The following is a 22,511-nucleotide window of genomic DNA, read 5'->3' on the forward strand; positions in this document are numbered from 1 at the left end:
CGCGTGGGTTAAGCGGTGTACAAGTTTTGGAGTTTGCGGACGATATTTTCCTGTTTATAAGCCATAGAGTCCCTGATACTGCGGTGCGTATTTTTGAGGAGCGTGCTAATGTTCTGGTCGAGTGGCTCAATAGCTTGAATTTAATGCTTTCGCATAATAAAACCATTTTTTGCATGTTCAGTAACTCAAGTTCGATCGTTAATAGACGTTGGTCCCTTCGTCTAGAATCCAATAGTTTATATAGTCAGCAAAAAGTTAAAGTTTTGGGAATTAATTTTCAATCGGATTTGAAATAGAATAGCCATGTCGAAGCAGTCTCGAGATCATGCATCAAACCCCTGGGTGTTTTAAGCTTTTTAAGGGGGGTATGGTGGGGAGCTGACCCCTCTATCCTCCTTACTATCTATAAGGCTTTAGTACGTTCTAGAATAGAGAGTATGGTGCCTTTATTTGGCATGAACTGCCTGCGTATCTTAAAAAGAAAGTGGATAGAATACAGAACAAAGCCGTCCGCCTCGCCCTAGGATATAGAAGATCCTGTCCTATTAATGTAATTCTGGGCGAGAGTAAAGAGCCTCCCTTGGAGTTGAGGTCGGAGTTTCTCGGCAGGAATTTTTTGGCCAAAGTTTTTGGCAATTATGATCATCCCCTACTTCCGGTCCTCTCAAGCTATGCGGACCTCACAGAAACGCCGATCTTTATACCGAAGCGCCCTCCTCCTCTATTGGTTTTATTGTATAAAGATATAATCCCAATATCTCACCTTATCGTATCCAATGATAAACCTAGTTATAGCTCTTTTAAGTTCGAGACGCTGTTACTGGAGCCGGACGTGTCTTTCTCAGAAGGTGAAGATATTAAAAATTGTATACATTCTAGTCAGAAATTTGAAGCTATTTTTAATGATGACATTTATCCCACGTGCAGCGTCTCTAGATACTTTACCGATGGCTCCAAGTACGCAGCCGAGTCTTTCGCGGGTTACGGTATCGTTGCTCTGACTAATAATGAGTGCAAGACGTACCGTAGAAGATCTAGCAATTATACATCTATTTTCACCCTAGAAGGCATGGCAATCGCTTCCGCTTTGAAACTGGCTCTCTGTGATCCAAACCCGACTGTATTGTTATTTTCAGACTCGGCGAGTGTCTTGGAGTCGCTGACTAGCAAGAGGAAATGGTGCAAGATGCCTCACATTGTACTGGAAATTTTAGAGTTAACTTTTAAACTAAAACAAGCGGGCAAAGTAGTTAAATTTTTCTGGACCCTGGCTCATGTCCGAATACGATACAACGAGTTGGCTGATCAATTAGCTAAGGACGCTATCAGGAGCGGGATCGATTCGGAGTACTGTCTGCCAGCGTCAGATTTTAAGTCAGTGTGGAAGGAGCGCCTTTTCTCCTCTTTCATGAAATGGTGTAAACTAATCGGTACCTCTAAGGGTAAGATTTACACGACATTTTTATCTGAATCGCGTAAGCCATGGTTTTATAAATCGACATTCGGTAGAGTCAGCATTGTCTCTATTAACAGACTTCGTTTCAACCATACGTCACTGGCCGAGAGTCTTTTTAAAATACAAGTGGTCGACTCTCCAGTATGTGACTGCGGGGATTATCCCCAGACCGCTAATCGCATTTTCTGGCAGTGCCGAAACCTGGAAGGGGTGAGAGGCACTCTTATTGACAGTTTATACGAGAATAATATTTGGGGCCCGTTTTCTATTGATCAGCTTATTCGGGATTGTTATGTCAAATCCCCGCCCACACAGAAAATAATTTGTATTAGATATCTACTGGATATTTTTGGTGGATATATGGATATCCATGAATATGTAGGAAACAGCCAGTGGACAGGCCTTAAATATCCAAATGTCCGCAATACGAGGTTGCATAAATATCCATGAGATATGTAGACCAATATCTATTGAACATCTACATCACTATCCTCGGGATATTTATATATATAATAGATATCTAGTGCATATATATTAATATTCAGTGGATTTCTCCGTGGATATTCATTCATGATATCGTTAGTGTAAGACAATAAATGGAACATGACTCTAAAATTGCAAAATAACATAGATATAAATATAAATAAACTATCAATAAGAAAATATACATTTAATTGCACATAAATAGTAAAAATTGAACAGAATTTTGATTGCAGAAATACTATATGACAGAAATGTGATTATAATGTCACCATGATTTATTAAGAAATATTAAGAAAAGAGTACTGGATCGGTTTTCCGGATGGTTATTTATAAGGTAATAACGCAAATGTTTCTTGTGAGAACGTCACGCCTGGCCTGGCCATCTATCGGTCGCTTGGTGAATCAGAGGCGGGAATCTCCATGGACCATGGATATAAATAACATCTTATAGATATTTTTGATAGCTTCGTACAGAGAGGAACCTGAGAACGGCCATGCCCCTGTATTTTGTGTATCGCTATTCGGTCGTTGATTCGAGCGCCATCGCATTCACTTTTCTGTAGATGTGAAACTACGAAGCCACATCCACTTTACTATCGATAAGTAGTTACTCGAATCGGTGTGAATGTGCCAACACATTAACAAACTGCTGAAAAGCGACGAAAATGACACATGTTAATAACAATACGCGCATAGAGATGTGTTCACATCTATTAAGATATGTGTATTCGTATAAAAAATACAAAAATGCGCAAAAATACGCAATTCTAAGAAGAATTGATATAAAATATTATTAGGGTAAGAGGTACACTTTGTTGTATATCAGGGCAGGGGTGGAATCACGTACACTCAACTTATGAGAACACAATAAGTAACTGTCTTTATTATTGAATAGTGGCTCGGATACTGCACGCAGACTGACTATCTGTCTATCGCGACCATCGCCATGCGACTTCTGGTCCGCGACTGCCGGGCCCGTTCGCGCTATCGAGCTCGCGCTCGTCCTTTGTTTTTTCAGTTCCGTACCTATAAAATATGCGCAACGTCCTTCCAGGACACACTTATTGATAGGGATACAGTTATTGACACATTAACTCTTTTAACTTAAATTTCTCGTCACATGCACGACGCTCGTATGCAAAGTTTATATGCTCGTACAAAGTACCTTTTCGCCAACAGATTTACTGAGTTATCTTAGATTTCTGTCATTGCGTTTCGAAGCGGCCAGCAAAACCATGCACTGATCTATTCGGAACATCGCCAGGAGTGGGTCAGTGATTGTTTTTGCTACCGCTTTGAAACGCAATGACAGAAATCCAAGATAACGCAGTAAATTTATTGGTGAAGGAGTACTTTGTACGAGCATATGAACGTTTCACACAAGAGCCATGCATGTGTCGAGAAATTTCAATTAAACACATTAATGTGTCAATAACTATATCCGTGTCAGTGATTGTATCTCTTACCCTATGTTCATTTGGTTTCAATAAAGCGCAATATCTGACAATTTGTGTTCCTCTGTCTTATTACTTATTTCTTACTAGCTCTTTTTGTTGCTACTGTTATTGTTTTTATACGAAAGTGTTTTAATGTTATATGTCGTTCCTCAAACGTTGGTTTGAAATATCATTTCACATATGGAATGTATCAAAACTGACGGACGAAATACACTCCTTTATAGAAATTTATTATTGATGCGTGTCATTGCCACTCACAACAAATCCTCTTAAAACTCATTAAATAGTTAGTTGCTCGCATGTATTTGGTACCAAAATAATCTAGAGGCAACGTACTATCGAAATATATCACTATCCGAATTTGTTGCTAACTCTAACATGTGGAAAAACATTAGCTTATCGCTTCGAAACGCAATGACAGAAATCTAAGATAACTCAGTAAATCTGTTGGCGAAAAGGTACTTTGTACGAGCATATAAACTTTGCATACGAGCGTCGTGCATGTGACGAGAAATTTAAGTTAAAAGAGTTAATGTGTCAATAACTGTATCCCTATCAATAAGTGTACCTCTTACCCTAATAATATTTTATATCAATTCTTCTTAGAATTGTGTATTTTTGCGTATTTTTGTATTTTTTATACGAATACACATATCTTAATAGATGTGAACACATCTCTATGCGCGTATTGTTATTAACATGTGTCATTTTCGTCGCTTTTCAGCAGTTTGTTAATGTGTTGGCACATTCGCACCGATTCGAGTAACTACTTATCGACAGTAAAGTGGATGTAGCACGCCGCGCGAAAGTGGATGTGGCTTCGTAGTTCCACATCTACAGAAAAGTGAATGCGATGGCGCTCGAATCAGCGACCGAATAGCGTTACACAAAATACAGGGGCATGGCCGCTCTCAGGTTCCTCTCTAGTAATTGGCATGGATATGTGAATAATATGTAAATATCCACTAGATATCTTCAATAATTACTTGGTGAATATGGATATATAAATAATATATAAATATCCAAGAGATATCCCCCCCCCTTGTTATTCTAGAGATATAGATATTTTGTATATCTATTAAATATCGATACGATATCCATAATAGATATGGACATCAAATAGATATGTAGATATTTAATAAATATTTTGTTCTGTGTGGGCGGTCTTTGCGGCGATTCTTAAGTTTATATCGGATATTAGAAGCAAAGTTAGAATATAAGTTTTTCTAGGGTGTTATTATTGTTACGTAAAATGACAGGAAGTATGAGTATTATATTATGAGCGAGCGAGAGGGTTGTAGTCGCGGGTGTTCCTCGATTTATTCTGTATCTGTGTGTGTGTTTGAGCATCGTCGTTGTATGATCCGTCCCCAAGGGGATTTTTGTAGATAGCGCTCGTACGCAGGGCGGAATGGGCTAATGCCCAGCGCCATCTTTGTATATACCTGAATAAAAAACAAAAGTCGGTATATCCGTGTGACTCGCACGTAACGATTATATGTAGAGGCTCTACATTAGAAAACTCTAACTTATCGACCCGACCGTCATGTGTAAGTCACACGGATATACGGACAGCATCTCCGCCGGTCGGTGTACGATAAGTGTACGACGCGATGTAGTGCAAGAAGTTGGAGTGAGAAAAGATATATTTGCGAGAGAACGAGTGAGTGAGAGCGAGAGAGCAAGTGAATGAGAGAGCGAGAGAGCGAGAGGGCGAGTGAGTGAGAGGGCGAGAGAGAGAGAGAGAGAGAGAGAGTGAATGAGAGAGCGAAAGAGCCAGTGATATTATTTATTGTTATCAGACATAATACATAAAATTACACAATAAAAATAAAAATTATTTATTATCGAGAAAACTAGAGAGCAAGTGAATGAGAGAGCAAGACAGCGAATGAATGAAAGAGCGACAGGGCGAGAGAACGAGAGGACTAGGGAGGGAGGGAGGGAGTGAGAGAGCGAGAAGGCGAGAAAACGAGGGGGAGAGAGCGCGAGTGAATGAGAATATATGTAACGTATTGTGCATACTATAGACATATAAGTGATTATGAATTAAGGAATTTTAATAAAATTCTGATTGATATTTGATCATGTGATAATTAAATACTTTCACCATTTTTACATACATCTGTTTATGGCATTCATCTCCTCATATAGTATAAAAACGAATACTTTACACTACAAAATGTGTTCAGGCTACAAATGTGAAATCACAACAAAATTACCTTTTTAAAAAAAGGTACAAAAAAAGCGCCAAGTATACGCGCCCGAAGTTCTTTCAAAAAAAAACTCTACAAAACTAATTATATCAACAAATTACGCCAACTACAATGGATATTTATGCAAACCAGAAAATCTATTACTTTTTATTATTACTCTTTAGCCGATATTCATTGTTGATTCTTATTTAAGACCATCTTAAGTACATTCATAAGATATTTGAATTGATACGAATAAATATTTTAATATATACATATATAAATATGTCAATACAAATGTGTCTTTTGAAAATACTTGGCGCTGCTAAACCGAATAAAAAATTCTCAACAAATCGAATCAATATATTACTTGCCTTATTCTCTTTCTTCCTCTCTTGTGAATGTGTGTGTGTGTGTGTGTGTATTTCGGCGATTGTGTTATGTAAGTTAGGTGTGTGTGAGACATTAGAGTTAAGTATAGAATAAGTGTAATTAACTACATTTGTACATATATTTTATGTATTGCGGCAAGTTGTTGTGTAAATTAGAGTCTAAGCAAATTATTGTAATGTTTAGATTATTTAAATACTAAGAGAATTTTTTATTCGGTTTAGCAGCGCCAAGTATTTTCAAAAGACACATTTGTATTGACATATTTATATATGTATATATTAAAATATTTATTCGTATCAATTCAAATATCTTATGAATGTACTTCAGATGGTCTTAAATAAGAATCAACAATGAATATCGGCTAAAGAGTAATAATAAAAAGTAATAGATTTTCTGGTTTAATAGGACTGATAATGAAAAATCGAGATAATTCTCGTCTTTTCACTTTATTTATTAAAAGTACTAAATCTGTTACTAGGCAACAGTCTTAAAAATTTCTTTTAATATATTTTTTGTTTAACAATACGTAATTGTACTACGCGTACTACGTAAGGTAATTTGTACTACGTAATGAAATAAACATAAGTGTCTATCTACTGCCTTATTTAAGGCCAAGAATCAATCTTATTTTATTTTAAATAATAAAATATCTAACAACTCTCTTTAAAAAGATTAAAGTGTGAAGTGTTAAGATTATTAATTATGTAACAAAGTAAAAAGTAAAAATTTAACAAAAATAACTGTCTTAGACTTTTAAAAATAATTTTCTACGCAACAAAAGAAAATTGAGATCAAATGACACGAAATTCCTTTTAGCAACAGTTGCAAGGTACATTAGAACATGTCCTAATGTGCCCCGTAAATTTCGTACAATACTGCCCCAACTCTAACTTGAAAAAAAAAACGTAATATTCTTATCAACTCTTTTATTATGCCGTTGTATTTCGCTCATTACAACGCAAAACATACAATCTTAACCAGAATATACCAATAGGTTCCTTTTGAGCAATAATTTAATCTAAAAATACTTACATTTGCGAGCCAAGATAATTACATCAGCCAGCAAAACTTATTAATAGAGTGTAGGTTAGTTTGACGGTTAACAGCGCGGAAGCTCTCATGTGACGTTTACCTCTTGACCGATTGGTAACCGAAAAATGCGTTCAACGTATGAAAAAAAGTGACAAATTGTTTTTTATTCTAAATGTCCAATACTGTCCCTGTCCTAAACTGCCTCCTTCTCCCCTACTTATTGATGATAGGAGGGTGAAAATTAGAATGGTATAATAACTACCCTTCAAACCGCTTAAGAGTACAAATGAAAAAATATGGGTCAAATATTTTGCAAAGATCTACATTTGTGCCAAATTTGAAAAAATCGGAGTGTACCACTTGGGTAGGTTTACTTGTTAGACGTTACAGCTGGACTACCATTTTTAATTAAAAACACACGCGAGTGGCAAAGGATCACGATAGGTTGCATCATTTAGCACAGATTACTTCTTTAGAAGAAAGAGAAAGTTTTCTTTTACTAAAAGCAAGTGTGTTCTATCCTAGAATATATATGCCCACACAGATGTAGGCTGTAGGTCCGCCACTGTTTCACTATATAGTTGTAATCGTTTTTTCGAGAAAATTCCATTCTCTGTTTCAATAACGATGGTAATATGACATACCGTTGAAACTTGGTATCATAATCTTGATTAAAATTTTTAATTAAATTTAATACAAGCAAATAGAAAATACCTCTGATCGAACTTTCGTCGCCAAAATAAGCTGGGGTATAGCATTTGATAAAAATGCTTGCACGTGGAGGAAAAATTTGCAAAATCTTGAACACTGATATTGTCAAAATCCAGAATTATATATATCACTTCGACGGGAAGATTCGTTATTGTTGCCATTGTAAGAAAAAAAACGATATAAATGAATCTACGATACGTATACGAAATTTATGTATTTTGCATTACACTAGCAATTGTACTGGTCTGTAGATTGTCACTTAAATGCATAAAAGCGAATGGAATACCACAGCACAGTGTTTGAAGCGACACTCTTAAGCCTATTACACAATGCAAAGGAACAGACAACAGGAACAGGGAATAGCCAATCGCGTTGCTCGATTTGGTCATCCGTACTCAAATCGTGTAACGCGATTGGTTATTCCCTGTTCCTGTTGCCTGTTCCTTTGTATTGTGTAATAGGCTTTATTTCACACGTGCATTGCAAGTATTCTCAGTGACGCATAAAGTTTAGCCAAGGAAGAGTTGGAAAGCACCACGCATGCTTTGATGTCGACCAACGCGCTTTTGAAGATGACTGAACGTGAAAAGGAAGAACAATACCACTTACAACGTTCGTCTCACCGATGTGGATAAAACTTTACATACTTGTAGTACTTGACAAAAGAAGTTTATGGAACAAGCCACTCGATGCGCCTCTCAAGAATTTTGATTTTCAATAAATTGCAAATTGATATGTATGTTCTAGTACCTGTGCAGCGCACCAAGTTTTCAGCCGAATGCGTGGCGTAGCAGACAGCGCGCCAGCTTCGCAAGCGTGAGATCGCTGGTTCGAATCTCGCTGTCGGACTCTTTTTTTCTATTATTTAATGTTGTTTTCTATTATTAATAATATTATATTATTGCTATTATTAATATTAGATTTTTTCTATTATTAATAATGTTCCATTATGTCTCTTTATATATACAATATGTATGCTAATTTCAATATTTATTACGTGACTTTCTTCGACTCGAGAAGACGGTTCCCGAAAATATTTCAACGACGAGTAGTCGACGCACTTCTCGAATGTTCTATTCCGGGCGGCCAGTCTATTTCGAGACGGGAACCAGTACCCATACAGCACAGATGCTTGCACCAACATTGCAGCAACGTTGCAACGTTGCAAATTGCAATGCAACAGTACAAAGACATTGCAGAGATATATATCCGCAAAATACCAGCACACTTGTAGCAACATGACATTAATATTTCGGAAACATTGCACAATCAAAATTTGTAATTAATTAATATTAATAATTCATTTTATTAAAACATTGGAGTCCTCCTATCCTAACGAGATTCGTTCAAATCTATTCGACCAATGATGTGTGATGACCAGAATCTGAGCTCGGTAATATGCACATGCGGTGTTTGTCTCTTTCGACTATCTAAAGAACATGGTGGTTGTGCGACGCGAGCATCATTCTAAAAGAAAGTAGTTACGTAAAAGAAAACGGTAAGTACTTTTTTTATAATATTATGTCTAATTATAGCACTTGTGTGCTGTTAAAACCTTGTATCTATTAATTATATAATAGATTAATTATATAATAGAGAATCACTCTATTTGCCTATCTCACGGTTTATATCACTATAACCTCAAAATTATGGAAATTCATTAGAAAACTGCATATTAATAGTTGTAATATTTTTAATAACTTTTTCTGTTATAGAAGCTGTTCGTGAAATACACAATCATGCCACTGATGCAGAAATCGCTGAATGCATTTCCAAGTGGCTTGCTCAAGCTCCGGTTAGGATTGAGAGATCAAAGTATGTCATTTTATATATAATTCTATACATACTTGCAGTATGTATATTTTTATGTAATTTTATGCTACTATATGAATTTTAATTCCTATTTTATTTTTACAGGCAACATACAAACAAAAACGAAGAAGATTCAATTATTTAATTAAAGGAAAAATATTTTAACATAATTGAAGGAAAAATAATATCTCAAGAAGAGGATTTTTAGGTTTTTTATAAAGAACAGTTACTTTTTTATAACAAAAATAGAGAAAATGTTTATTTCACTTTTTATTACTATTGTTATATTACATATAATTGTCTATTTATGTTAATAAATAAAAATATTGAAGTTATATAAATAAAAATATTTAAAGTATATAATAATGAATAATTATAATTATTGCAAATTCATTACATTGCAATATTATTATGACGTTTCGTTGCAATGTTCCGAAAAGCGGACATTTTACATTCCTGCAATCCCATAGCAATGCTGCAGAAACATTTCGCAGTGAATTTGCAATGTTGCTACGTTGCTGTGGAAGATTCCTGCAATATATATGCAATATACAGGGTGTTGAAAAAAAGGGTAAAATATTTTAAGGGGATGTAGTATGCTCAAAAATAAGTCGAAAAGTCTTAATAAACATGGGTCCGCAAATGAGCCGTTTTTGAGATATTTCTAGTTTTGCACTTTTGAAATTTTTATTTTTATTCTTTTTATTTTTTTTATTTTATGTTTTTATATTTTTGTTTTTTTGTTTCTTTTTATTTTATGTTTTTATTTTATATTTATCTTATTCTAAGTTATACAAACAATAGCAGCTGGTGTTTTACCTTATCTTATTAGAGAAGATGCTCAAAATGACCTCCTTCCATGTCTATGCAAACCCTGCATCTCCGTAAAAAGAGCACGAGATTCTTTTTTGCGGAGATGCAGGGTTTGCAGACATGGAAGGAGGTCATTTTGAGCATCTTCTCTAATAAGATAAGGTAAAACACCAGCTGTTATTGTTTGCATAACTTAGAAGAAGAAAACCATAAAATAAAAACATAAAATAAAAAAAAATAAAAAGAATAAAAATAAAAATATCAAAAGTGCAAAACTAGAAATATCTCAAAAACGGCTCATTTGCGGACCCATGTTTATTAAGACTTTTCGACTTATTTTTGGGCATACTACATCCCCTTAAAATATTTTACCCTTTTTTTCAACACCCTGTATATGCAATATATATGCAATCTTTTCGTGTTGTATGGGATATATACAGAATCAGATATCACATCTGAGATGAAATTATCATGACTTTTTATAATCTTGGAGATGTTTCTGAAATATTCTCATGATATCTTGACAGTAATTTACAATCAAATATTCTGACATTTAGATATTTCCTAGATATCTTTGTGATATATTTTGCTGTGTGGGTAGGTTTTATTTGTATAACAATATTAAAAGAATCTTTACGTCAACAACATATGTAATGAACAACTCCAAAATCCTCTATAATTTAAGCCGCTATAACACACTTCAATGTTTTTCAATCTTCTTCCTGATTTGTTTGAATCGTTTGAATTATTGGTCGAATAATTTAAAGCAATGCATTTTACAAATTTGATGCCATATTTAAGTATCACTTACTCTTATAACATATTATCTCTTATAACAAACGTCGCTATACTGTATTTTTTCAACTTTTTAGCTATTTTGTTGAAACAATTTATTATTTAAACAAATAATTTTGCAAATCTGACTTCACATTCATAATTAGCGATCCAGAAAAATATATTTTTCATTAAATTTTGTCTCTTATATATTTTTATTGTACTTATTGATGATAGGCGGATGAAAATTGGAAGGGTAATAACTACCCTTAAAACCGCTTAAGAGCACAAATGAAAAAATATGGGTCAAATATTTTTCAAGGTTCTACATTTGTATCAAATTTGAAAAAAATCGGAGTGTACCACTTGGGTAGGTTTACTTGTAAGTAGTGAGGATAGATATATAAATTACACATGTGTGTGTGCTTTATGACAATCTGTTATACAATACGTTTCACATATTGCTCAGAGAAAAAAGGGAAGGTTCAGTGTGGGGTCCTTATTACATCCATTATCCAGTGACTAATAAATAAATTCTTTTCAAAAAGAGATACTTTTTTGTTAGAGACAGACTCTTTTGTGTGTGATATAGCGTTTGCATGTGTTAATAAAATTTTATATAATTTTATATTAAATTCTTCAGAGACAAGATAAATAAGTAAAGGAGTTTCGGGAGCAAGTTGTTGCACTTCTACTGCCTTTCCTTTTTGCTACCCTTTCCCACATTTTAAAACGGAACCAGATGCTAGTATTTTTTGCGATTCGTTTGGATCGTATTTTTCTATCGAAATGCAAGCAATGGAAATGTTCTTATTACTTTCCTTGAATGTACAACAGATAAAATATAACGTATAAATTTGGGTCACATGTGTAATCCCTAACAGCGCATGTAGATACTGAGAATGTTCGGAGAATATCGCAAAAGTATGTTGCGAATATTCTCAGAACATTCGAGATACGTACCACGATATACTGAGTACATACTGAGAATGATCTAATGTCCACTTTTTCCTAGTTCATAGTATATACTGCGAATATCTTTCAGTATATTGATAGAACGTTTCCAGTATCCCGAGTGGAAATTTAACCTAGTCGGTAGTCGCAGTCACTAGCTAGCCGATACGTGTTTTATATTATATATTTTATATATTATTTACGTTGTAGCCCCCGTCTAGCAAACGTAGCTAGTACCGAGCCATTTAGAAGTCCTAGCCACTAGACAAATATATTTGTCTAGTAATGAGCTAGCCTGGGCTAGATTAAAAATATATATAAAAAAATTAATTTTTACCTATTTATCAATTAATATATTCTTACTATATTTACTCCTGATCATCTTTGACTATTTGATATATATATGTATACTATATACATTTTGTTAATTAAAATTTCCACTTACCTCACACGGGATTTGAACCTGCGTCGTTGAGCTCCACGGTCCTCGTTCTAGTCCACTACGCTATCGAGTATATTTAATAAGCGCGTTTTAAATTATGCTCTTAATATGTTAAAAAACACTTATGTACGAACTTAAAAATTCAAAAATATACGTACAAATAAAATATTGTTAAACTTCATTTTATGTCTAATAAAATATCTATCTATAATTTAATAAAATATTTAGAAAAGAACTAAAGATTACCTCTAAATTCGTCGATAATTCTTAGAGAACCAACCAAAAACCATGCGGTATTAGGCGACAGTCAAGAAAACCGGTACCGGCAATTTCGGAAATGACGTAAAATGCGCTACTATCTGCATAAATCGAAGTATATTCTAAGAATATATGGAGAATATACGAAACATAATAATATACTGTAAGGCCGGTATTCATAGTCGAATCTTATATTTAAGACCGTCTTAAGTTTATCTGAAGATGCTGTATGGATCATTTCATTGGCTATGGAGTATCTGAAGATACACTTAAGACGCGGTCTTAAATATAAGATTCGACTATGAATACAGGCCTAAAGGATATTAAAAGTATATTCTGAGAATATACGAGAATATACGAAAAATAATATACTGTAAAAGATATTATTAGTATATTGTGAGAATATACAAGAAATAATATACTATAAGAGATATTGTAGGGATGTTCTCAGTATATTATGTTCAGTACGTACACTGACCGGCAGCGAATCGTTTCGCAAATGGCGGAGCATGTCCTACGTTGCCCGGCACTCTAGCGTATAACGCAGCGGCGGTAGATGGCGGCCATCCGCCGAATTTATCGACGATGGTAATTGATCGACTCGTATGGTTATGAGCAGCGAAAGAAATATCATTCCATCGATAACGACATGTGTGTATCAGAAGGTGGGAAAGAATATGAATTGAATCATTTACAATGATATATGAGTTTTAAATTCTTTTATTAAAGTTATGCGAATGAAAGTGTTCTTTCGTCAAATATATTGATGGTCCTGAAAAGGACCGTTTGTAATTAGCTGTGGTGCAGCAAAAAAAGAGATCGCACGTCGTATTCCTTGTTCCGTGCAAACGGTGCGCAAATGGATTAAGCGTTGGCAAGAAGAAGGGAAGGAGCGTGTTATGGATAAACGGAAAAATAATAGAAGAGGACGAGTGTCAAATGCTGAACAAGATCTTTTATTGCTCAACCAGGTAGATAACAACCTTTTTCTTTCGGTATCACAAAACTGTATTTCGGTTAACTTTACCATCTTCGGAGCGGACTGCGCCGATTAAAAGGAGCAAATGTGCATTGCTATAGGCCTGTGCGAAAGTTTTGTTTAACTGATGTGCACCGACAATCGTATTGCATTTACATTGCAGCAAATAAATACAGCTTTACCGGAAGATTGGGAGCGTACTATTTGGACAGACGAAAAAGTATTTTGTTCGACAGTTGATCGACGTTAACATGTATGGAAATCCGTTGACTCTAATCGTTCGTCTAGATCGAAAATATGTTGTTGCTCGCGATCGGAGTGGGCGTATCACTTGTGGTATGTGGGGCTGGATCAGTGCACACGGTCCAGGTGAACTAGTCGAAGTGTCGCCGCGTATGAATGCTCTGGAATATGTAGATATTCTGGAAAACGTGTTGCTCCCGAGCGTTCGCTCTATCTACCCAGAAGAGGATATGCCGACATTTCGACTTGTTCAGGATAACAGTGCTGTCCATACTTCTAGGATAATGCAGGAGTGGTTCGCACAACATCCGCAGATTGAAGTTCTCGAGTGGCCACCGAAATCCCCGGAACTTAATTTAATAGAAAATGTATGGGCAGAAATTGTAAATTCGTGGAATCCTGCTCATGAGGGAACTAAAGCAGCTCTGATTGCACACGCGAAGAACGCATGGGAGAATCTTCGACGTAAACCGCAATTTTTCCAAAATCTCCACGCTTCTATTAATACCCGTTTGCAACAAGTTATTGCACGAAATGGATACTGGACGGACTATTGAGTAATCTAGTTGATTACAAACGGTCCTTTTCAGACCCACCAATAATGTAAAACATTTTTACATTATTGAAGATAAAATCGATGAAGTCCGTAAATCTTATGCTTGCAACATGCCAATTGCATTGTTTGCTGCTAAATTTTTACTAAACAACTGTGAACTCACATACATGTTTCGCGAAGTTAATAAAACTGAAATGTATGGCTATGTCCTGTCATGCAAGCTAACTAGAAAAGAAAAGCAGACACGATATGATTATTGCACGCACATTATTAACAAGTGCGAGATAGATCCGAGTTTCCTGGATAGACTTATTATTGGATGCAAATTGTCGATATCCACACCCGAGATGACTTCATCCACACCAGGGATATCCAGGCAGGAGGAGCAAGTTACTGCGTTTTCCCAATTCCAAACTGCCTATTGTTTCTACGACTCGACAGGCGTCATATACCGTGAATGCCATACTACAACTGTAAAAGAAGAAGATGCAGGGACATCGCCTGAACGCCTGTCGATTGTGTGGAATTCTATCATTGAATCTAGGCCAGATTATGAAGGTGAAAAGCCCAAACAAACACCACGTTTTTATTTATTACTAGATCGATCATATGACACCATCGATGTACGCAAATTTTGGGCTGAGAAACAAGTGCGTGATTTATCTCTGCCATCTTTTTCACCGGATTTATCACCGTGCGACTAATTTCTCTTCAACAAGATTCGGTTAAAGTTTCGGCCACAAAAAGTTCCTTCTGATACTTTAGCAAATGCCATTTCTCGTATCATAGACGAAATAAATAACGACCTTACAAAAGATTCTATACATTCTATGCCGCGACGTGCACGGAAGTGTAAGACACTAAACGGTGATTATACCGGCGATGACATTGATGATTAGCAATATAAACAATTGCGTGCTTTTGTATAAAAAAATCAAGTTTTTTCGATATGTTACATTAAATTATATAATTAAATTAAATTCGGTATGTCATATAATTTGCATTTATTGTCAACTAATATCTGCTATAATATTGTGTCCTTTTAATAATACGATTGCTTTGAATTTTATACAAAATTGTTTATTTATAATGGGCTAATATCAGCTTGCGCTATTTAACATGTTTTATATATTTATTTTTCAAACTAGTTTTGATTTTGGGATAGAGATACGTGCGTTATAAATAGTAATTGAGGTCGAACTTAAAATTTAATTACGAAATACATGTGTTTTAAGAATAAGGCAAAGCTATATATTTATATAAATTATTTAGGAAAAGTTCTCTAAAATATATTTTATAACAAATAAGTTTGTGCCAAATAGTTTTGATCTAATGTATAAATGTATGTATGTGTTATAATACGTGTGTTACACGAGATACATTAGGCTAGGACAAATGATCGGCTATTGTATTGGAGAGAGACTTATTATTGTTTCGGAGAGAGGCAGTCGAAAATAACAAAGGATAGGGAAGCTTTCGGGAGCACTGAGAGGCAGAGTAAAACGAACGCGAATCCGCACATGTAAAAAGCGTACGTGATTGTAGATACGTTAATTGTACCCTAGTCTACCCGTTCGAAATATACATATTTATACTTATATTTTATTTTTTACTACCCTATAATTGTGAATGACTTTCTGAAGAGAGCGAATATTATGTCCCATAATGTACGTTCGCCATCATTTTGCCACTATCATTTTGTTAAAATAACGAGAGTAATTACAATGATATATATCATATGAATATCTGTCATTCCAGTCCAGCGAAGTGTGTCGTTGGCACTTCTGGTTAGTAAACATTGTAACGTCGAATAATCTCAATATTTCTAAAGACAATTCCAATGTCGATCACGATAAATGTGTTTACCTTTAAATTACTTCCACACTTGCGAACAGCGTGTGTTTCTTATCCGTTTTCTACATCCGTACATTTTAACTATTCACGCAGCGGCAACATTAATTCCAGGTTTATATAATTAATATCATATTATTCATATTGTGATGAGAAAGTTATGGAAAAGGTAGCTTAGAAAAAGATTTATATTAATTTTTGCTAATTAATCCTTTTCTCATGTTTTAAAGTTTACAATACGCAAGAAGTTACGCGGTTTTAGATTGCACTACGAACCACTTTCTTTCAGGATATAATCAATGATTTATCTGTGCATAAAAGGATAGATTAATTAATATATTCTGTTAGGTCGTTTTTGTGAGGAACAAATCCGGACACACTGTCTTCTAACATGTTAAGGGATCGCAGCTTATCCTGCGTCGTTTCATTTGCACTAACTTGAATTGTGCGACGCTTCAAGGATTACGAATATTTGACACGAGTAGCATACATAACACTTTTGATAATAAAATATGTTTCCATTGGTAAACGTTATCTCCTTACATTCAACTGATTTTGATTGAAATCTCTATCTAAGCTGGGTACTTTTATTTGCTTTCTATTCGTCCCTTGAACGTCACACGTGCATAATTATGTATAAGGAAATCAGATGTAAATGCCGAAACAGAATTTTCTGTCAATTATTTATTCGTATCGTTTACTACACATTATACACATGTCAGTATATAAAAATACAATATTTTACGGTAAATCTAGCATGCAAATGAAATCCTATCATAAGTATAAAAAATGCAGCTGATTACCAGATAAGCTTACTTATTTGCGTTCGGACATTGCTTTTTCGGCGAATTGTTATTAACCAATATTGTTCCCTGTAAATGCAAAATTAGTTAAGTGCGTATACCTGCATACTTTACTGTTTGCGATTATACTGTTCTCTCATACATAAGTTTTAGTTCTTTGAAAATTTATCATTTCTAAGTAGAGAAATTTATATTTACCTCATCGTCAGAGTTGTCCAGATAATTTCTCGTTTGCCTAAACCTGTGAATGATTCGCTCGTGTGGAGAAGTTACAGCGAGATTTCTTGGATACTGATATTCCTTTCTCGCAGGTGTGAATCCTAAAACAAAAAAAAGATCATTAAGTTACTCGAACTCTTGCAACCTCAGCGTTGCATACGAGCTGAATATTTACCCGTTGGGGTGTCACGTCGTAAATCTTCAACAAGGAACTTCCCAACTCTTTCTTGTATCGATTGTAGTTCCATTGTTGCTACGTCATTCCAATCGGACAAACTTTCGCTCTGACTCTTAATTTGGTCACCCACTTTTACGGATGCTTCTAGATTCTTCTTCTTCAATTCTTTCATAAGTTTCATGTGATCGTTATTTCCTTGTATTAATATGTTATAAATAGTCTACAAAATTTAATGATTAGTTATATATTAATTGTAATAACAGAATTATAATGATACAGATACAATAGTTATATCAATATATATATAATAAAAAAAGCCTTACTTTAACGGATCCAACGGAAGAAGAATTGTCTTCCGTGAATTTCTGTTGCATCTGCTTCATGTCATTTTCGACGCACAGTTTGTTCTGAGCTAACTCATTGCAATGATTGTTTAAGTCTGTTTGAATATCATTTGCCAAATTACAGCTTTCTACTGCACTCTGTCCAGCCAATGTCCAATTCTAATAAAACGAGAAACAATTTATACATATCGCCTATCACTTTTCTTGCTAAGCTAGACTAAAAATGTTTAAACTAATGGGACGACGAATCTTACCTTTTCCAATTCAGATTCTGCATCACTCTTGAGTGTCTCTATGTCGCTCTGAATTTTCTGCTGCAGATTTTCATTCTTCTCAACAAATTTGTTATAATTGCTGAGGATATCATTATTTGTACTATCGCAAACGTCATTAACACGACTCAAAGTGGCGCACGCTGTAGAGTAATTCTCAGTCACGTTTTCACTCAACTTGTTAAATTGTAACCATAGATTTTCGAATGACTAGAAAATATTATAAGAATATTATAAGAATGAGACATGCAATTCGTGTGTGTATTATTAAAATTAGCAAGAGACAATTTTCATTAGCGCAACGTCCTCTTCAAACATTAGAAATTATCATTACTAAATCGCGTAAAATCATACCTTCTTGAACCTTTCCTGCTCCACCATAATTTTATCATCCTTTTCACGAACGGTTTGTACATTCTGTCGTATCTCAGTTATATTTTTATACAAATTATCGCGTTCCTCCAATTTGTAGTTACAAAGTTGCCTTATTGAGTCGTTTGTATACATCTTTAAATTATTAATCTTCTGAGATACGTTGTCGTTCAATTGACGTAAATTCTTTGCGATTTCTACATTGGTAGTCTGCATCATATCTTTGATTTTCGATGACACTTTTAAGGATGTCTCATTCAAAAATTTGCACTCGCGATCAGTCGTGTCGGATGAACGACCCAGTTCTGCATTCAACCATTGTTGATAATCTTTATACTAAAAAAAAAGGCAAATCATGTATTCTATCTACTAAGAATATTACCTTCCTTGCATAAGTAACTCACCGAATTATCTAAATTCTTTGTGAATTCATCCACTGCAAATTGTTCTTTATTAATAATATCATTCGACATATGATCGATCATCGCATCCGTATCCTCTTTGAACTGCTTCATTTGTACATCTATAAAAATTAAAAAATATAGAAAATAACGTATATATATCTCTCAGATTTACTTCAATGTTCATCTAAGAATGTTTAATTACCAATATTATTTTTTAAAAGAGCGCAAAATTGTAGGAAATTCTGTGTATGAGTTTTAACACTATTTTCCATATCTTGAAATTGTCGTGCGACGTTACTTCGAAAATGATGACTAAGATGCTCGTTTTCTTGCTCCAGTTGCCTATGAGTACGCATTAAAAATGATGTATTTCAGTATAACGTAGTGATATTTAATATTACATAATCATGTACAAAGCATGATGCAATTACCTCTTGCGCAAAATTTTATCATGAAGTTTATGTACGTCACTTGTCGTTGTATCAGCGATATTCAGGAGTGTTTGCGCCTGTGATAAAAGTTCTTCTTCCGTAGACACATGTTTCTCTACTAAGTGGCATTGTTCTTCCTTTTCACGTTCGGTCATCTTCAAAAGCGCGTTGGTCGACACCAGAGCATGCGTGGTGCTTTCCAACTCTTCCTTGGTCTTGTGTAAATGGGTAGTTTGCTCGACATGCTTTTCTTGTAAATCGTTGAATATTTGCTAAAGAAAAATCGACAAATTTAGTCAAATAATAATATCAATTCTTACACCAAGGTATCGTAAACGTGTATTAGAATGTTATCTACCTCTTTAGCTTCCATCGTTTCTTGAAGCACCTTAATGTGCGTTATCTTCTCTTCGATCTCCTTGGTCTGATTCTCAATCAACGTTTGCATCTCGTTATAATTTTCCTGCGCCAGGTATACGCCGTTCCGTTCGCGACTCGCTAGTAAATCCCTCCTAAGTCTCTCAATTTCTTCCGTATACTCCTTAAGCAAAGCTTTCTTCGACAATTTCTGATTGATCTCGGGGCGATTCGTGATATTTTTCGCACGATGAGCGTAGTCCAGTGTCGACAATGTTTCTTCGAGATTTATGCTTGCTGGAGACACCGTTGCGATAATTGAAGTTTTTGTACGTCCGCCCAACGATTCTTGCAGAAGCCTCGTTAGTTTCGACTCCCTTCAATGTGCAACGTTCAATTTTATATTGTTACAAAACTTCAGTATTAGTTTCCTTAAAACTGTACATTCCTCTATATAAAAAATTATATTATTAAGATAATAATAATAATAATATTACCGATACGGTATATGAGGTGCTCGCTCAACGAGAGCTGTTATAACTCGTCCAAGAGTCAGTAACGACTGATTAATATTTCCTGCCTCTCGCGCTCTCCTGTCGACTGCACCAGACCTTCCAACATTCTCGCTGCCAGCCAAATCGACTAAATTCAATTTTCCGGTTTTCAAAAGTTCCTCCCCATCCACATTATTTTCTTTTATGTGAATGGTAATTGAAAATACCGTGTGAGAACGGCTGAAAGTATAACATAAAAAAATCTTACACCATTATTTCAGATCGGTTGTTAATGTATCAAGAAACGAGAGAAGATAACAACCTCGAGTGGGCGTTCATCAAGGTTGCCGCTGTTTGTCTCCTCTCCGAGCCTTTCTCCAGAATCTTGTAAACCTCATTTTTATTGTGCACAGTTACTTCCTCTAATCCATGGATGATCACCGCACCTTTCCTCGTAGCGTCTTCGTACAGTCTACGATCACGAACGTTGCAACATTTATTTTGGAATTTCGTTGATACGTTAAAAGTGCGACCAATGTTACCTTATCTTAGATGCGTCGTCATTAGGTGACAGTAGGTCAAACAACTCCTCGTTGTATAGTTCAAGGAAGCTAACTCGTACCGTATATTCCTGCACTTCCAGTAAACGCAATTCATCAAAAAGGTGACTCAACGCGCGTGGGATTATTCCAGCTGTGGTGTCCTGGACATAAATAGATTAAACTGATACAACGTGTCCAACATTATATTATTACATCTATTGACGAGTTATCGATAATGCTACAGAATTTTTAAAAATTTATTATTACAACTTAATTCTAGTTCGAAAATCTAATTTTTTTCTCTCTTTTCACATTCGCGTACGTTTAAAATATATTGTTCTAAAGCCACTATAATTTTATGTGTACTATAATAAATGACGTTATAAAATTTTACTCACGCTCTGCCAATGTAACGTTGGATCGTTGCTAACACCTTCCATAGTAAATGTTTTCCCCGTTCCAGTTTGACCATAAGCAAAAACTGTACAATTATATCCAGCCAGTACTTCCTCGAGCAATGGGCTAACGACTGCTTTATATACATCTATCTGTAAATGTATTTCTCTTTAGGTATTACATTACATCCAAATAAATAATTTTTGTAACATACAAGAATCTAAGAGTTTTTCATCAAATACAGTACTCTACCTGTTTTGAAGTAGGCCCAAACACTTTGTCAAAAGTAAACTTTTTCGAATGCTTGTCTTGTGGTCTCTCATGTATCACTACTTCTTTGTTAGATGGTAATTCCACTGCTGAGAATGATTTACCAACTTTCTCATTGTTATTTATCGGTCTATTAACAGAAAAAGCGATTCATGAAAATAACCGACTAGTATATTAACATAGAAAGTAGGAATAAAATTAATTTAAATGACCTTAAACATGATACATAGTTATTCATGCAACTTGTTTTTATGTAAGGAAGAAATTAAAATATCAAGAAAAAAATGAAGTTTTTTTGTAGCTTTATGAGAAAGTGGTAATACACCTCTCGCCGAGTACAAAATACAAAAATGTTTTTTTGTTTGTTGTTTGATGTGTGATCAAAGGAGGTGTCAGTATTCCGAATAAAAGCTACCGCTCACCTGACACGGACGAAAACCTGTATGTGCTGATTCTTTTCCTTCTTCAAACTGCGTGTGTCATTCATTTTGCGTGCTTTTTCGCGTGCCTGTTTTGCTTCGAGTACTTCTCGCTGCACACAGTTAGTACACTTTTGCCTTCGTCAAACGACAACGCGTCCTGTTTCTTACGCAGCGAGACACAGCATCCGTTGAAGAATTTGAATTGAGATGCTTAGCGCGATTGCCGCTAGAAGGCGTGTGAAAGTGCGTTGTTTGGCGGGAGCCAATCACGAAGCTGAATCACGCGACAACTGAAGCATCGGATGGCGCTGGCGCCCCGCGAGGAACTTCCGGGCACATATTATGAAACTCCTGTTCCCTGTTCCTGTTTCCTGTTCGGAAACGATTCCGATCGGAATGATTCTGTTTTTCCCACTTTTTTCCTAGAAAAAAGAAAAGGAAGAACGAGGGAAGAAAGAGACAAATACGGGAAAAACGGAATCATTCACATCTAAATCGTCTCCGAACAGTTTCATAATATAGGGGCAGTTTTAGGATGTGTTCGGGGAGCTCGCTATCGCGCTACCAACGGCTGTTCGTGGAGCCAATAGCGCGATGG

At 35.3% G+C, this 22,511-nt stretch overlaps 1 protein-coding gene and 1 long non-coding RNA gene across 2 annotated transcripts; one reads left to right on the top strand and one right to left on the bottom strand.

The window, feature by feature from the left end:
- Positions 1-2,507: 2,507 nt before the first annotated feature.
- On the top strand, positions 2,508-3,630 carry LOC113563630. Its single transcript, XR_003407549.1, has 2 exons — positions 2,508-2,737; positions 2,835-3,630. It is a non-coding gene; the product is annotated as an uncharacterized LOC113563630 (long non-coding RNA).
- Positions 3,631-17,078: 13,448 nt separating this feature from the next.
- LOC105287207 (kinesin-like protein Klp61F) lies at positions 17,079-22,467 on the bottom strand. Its single transcript, XM_026975528.1, has 16 exons — positions 21,914-22,467; positions 21,474-21,621; positions 21,224-21,373; positions 20,826-20,986; positions 20,606-20,755; positions 20,287-20,523; positions 19,791-20,166; positions 19,433-19,704; positions 19,204-19,343; positions 19,002-19,120; positions 18,580-18,933; positions 18,208-18,435; positions 17,933-18,112; positions 17,607-17,829; positions 17,411-17,532; positions 17,079-17,281 (listed from the first exon to the last, which is right to left on the bottom strand). Exons 1-16 carry the CDS (start codon positions 21,976-21,978, stop codon positions 17,222-17,224), a joined length of 2,985 nt encoding a protein of 994 aa, XP_026831329.1. The 5' UTR covers positions 21,979-22,467; the 3' UTR covers positions 17,079-17,221.
- Positions 22,468-22,511: the final 44 nt, after the last annotated feature.

This window comes from Ooceraea biroi, chromosome 2 (genome assembly GCF_003672135.1).
Source record: "Ooceraea biroi isolate clonal line C1 chromosome 2, Obir_v5.4, whole genome shotgun sequence".
NCBI classification, from domain to species: Eukaryota; Metazoa; Arthropoda; class Insecta; order Hymenoptera; family Formicidae; genus Ooceraea; species Ooceraea biroi.

Bases quoted from the DNA above. Each gene is read 5' to 3' on its own strand.
- LOC105287207 (XM_026975528.1), bottom strand. From the start codon at position 21,978: ATGAATGACACACGCAGTTTGAAGAAGGAAAAGAATCAGCACATACAG. The intron at 20,987-21,223 runs GTGAGTAAAATT...ATTTATGTCCAG, and splicing joins CAACGTTACATTGGCAGAGC to GACACCACAGCTGGAATAAT. The intron at 18,113-18,207 runs GTAAGATTCGTC...TCGTTTTATTAG, and splicing joins CAGAATCTGAATTGGAAAAG to AATTGGACATTGGCTGGACA.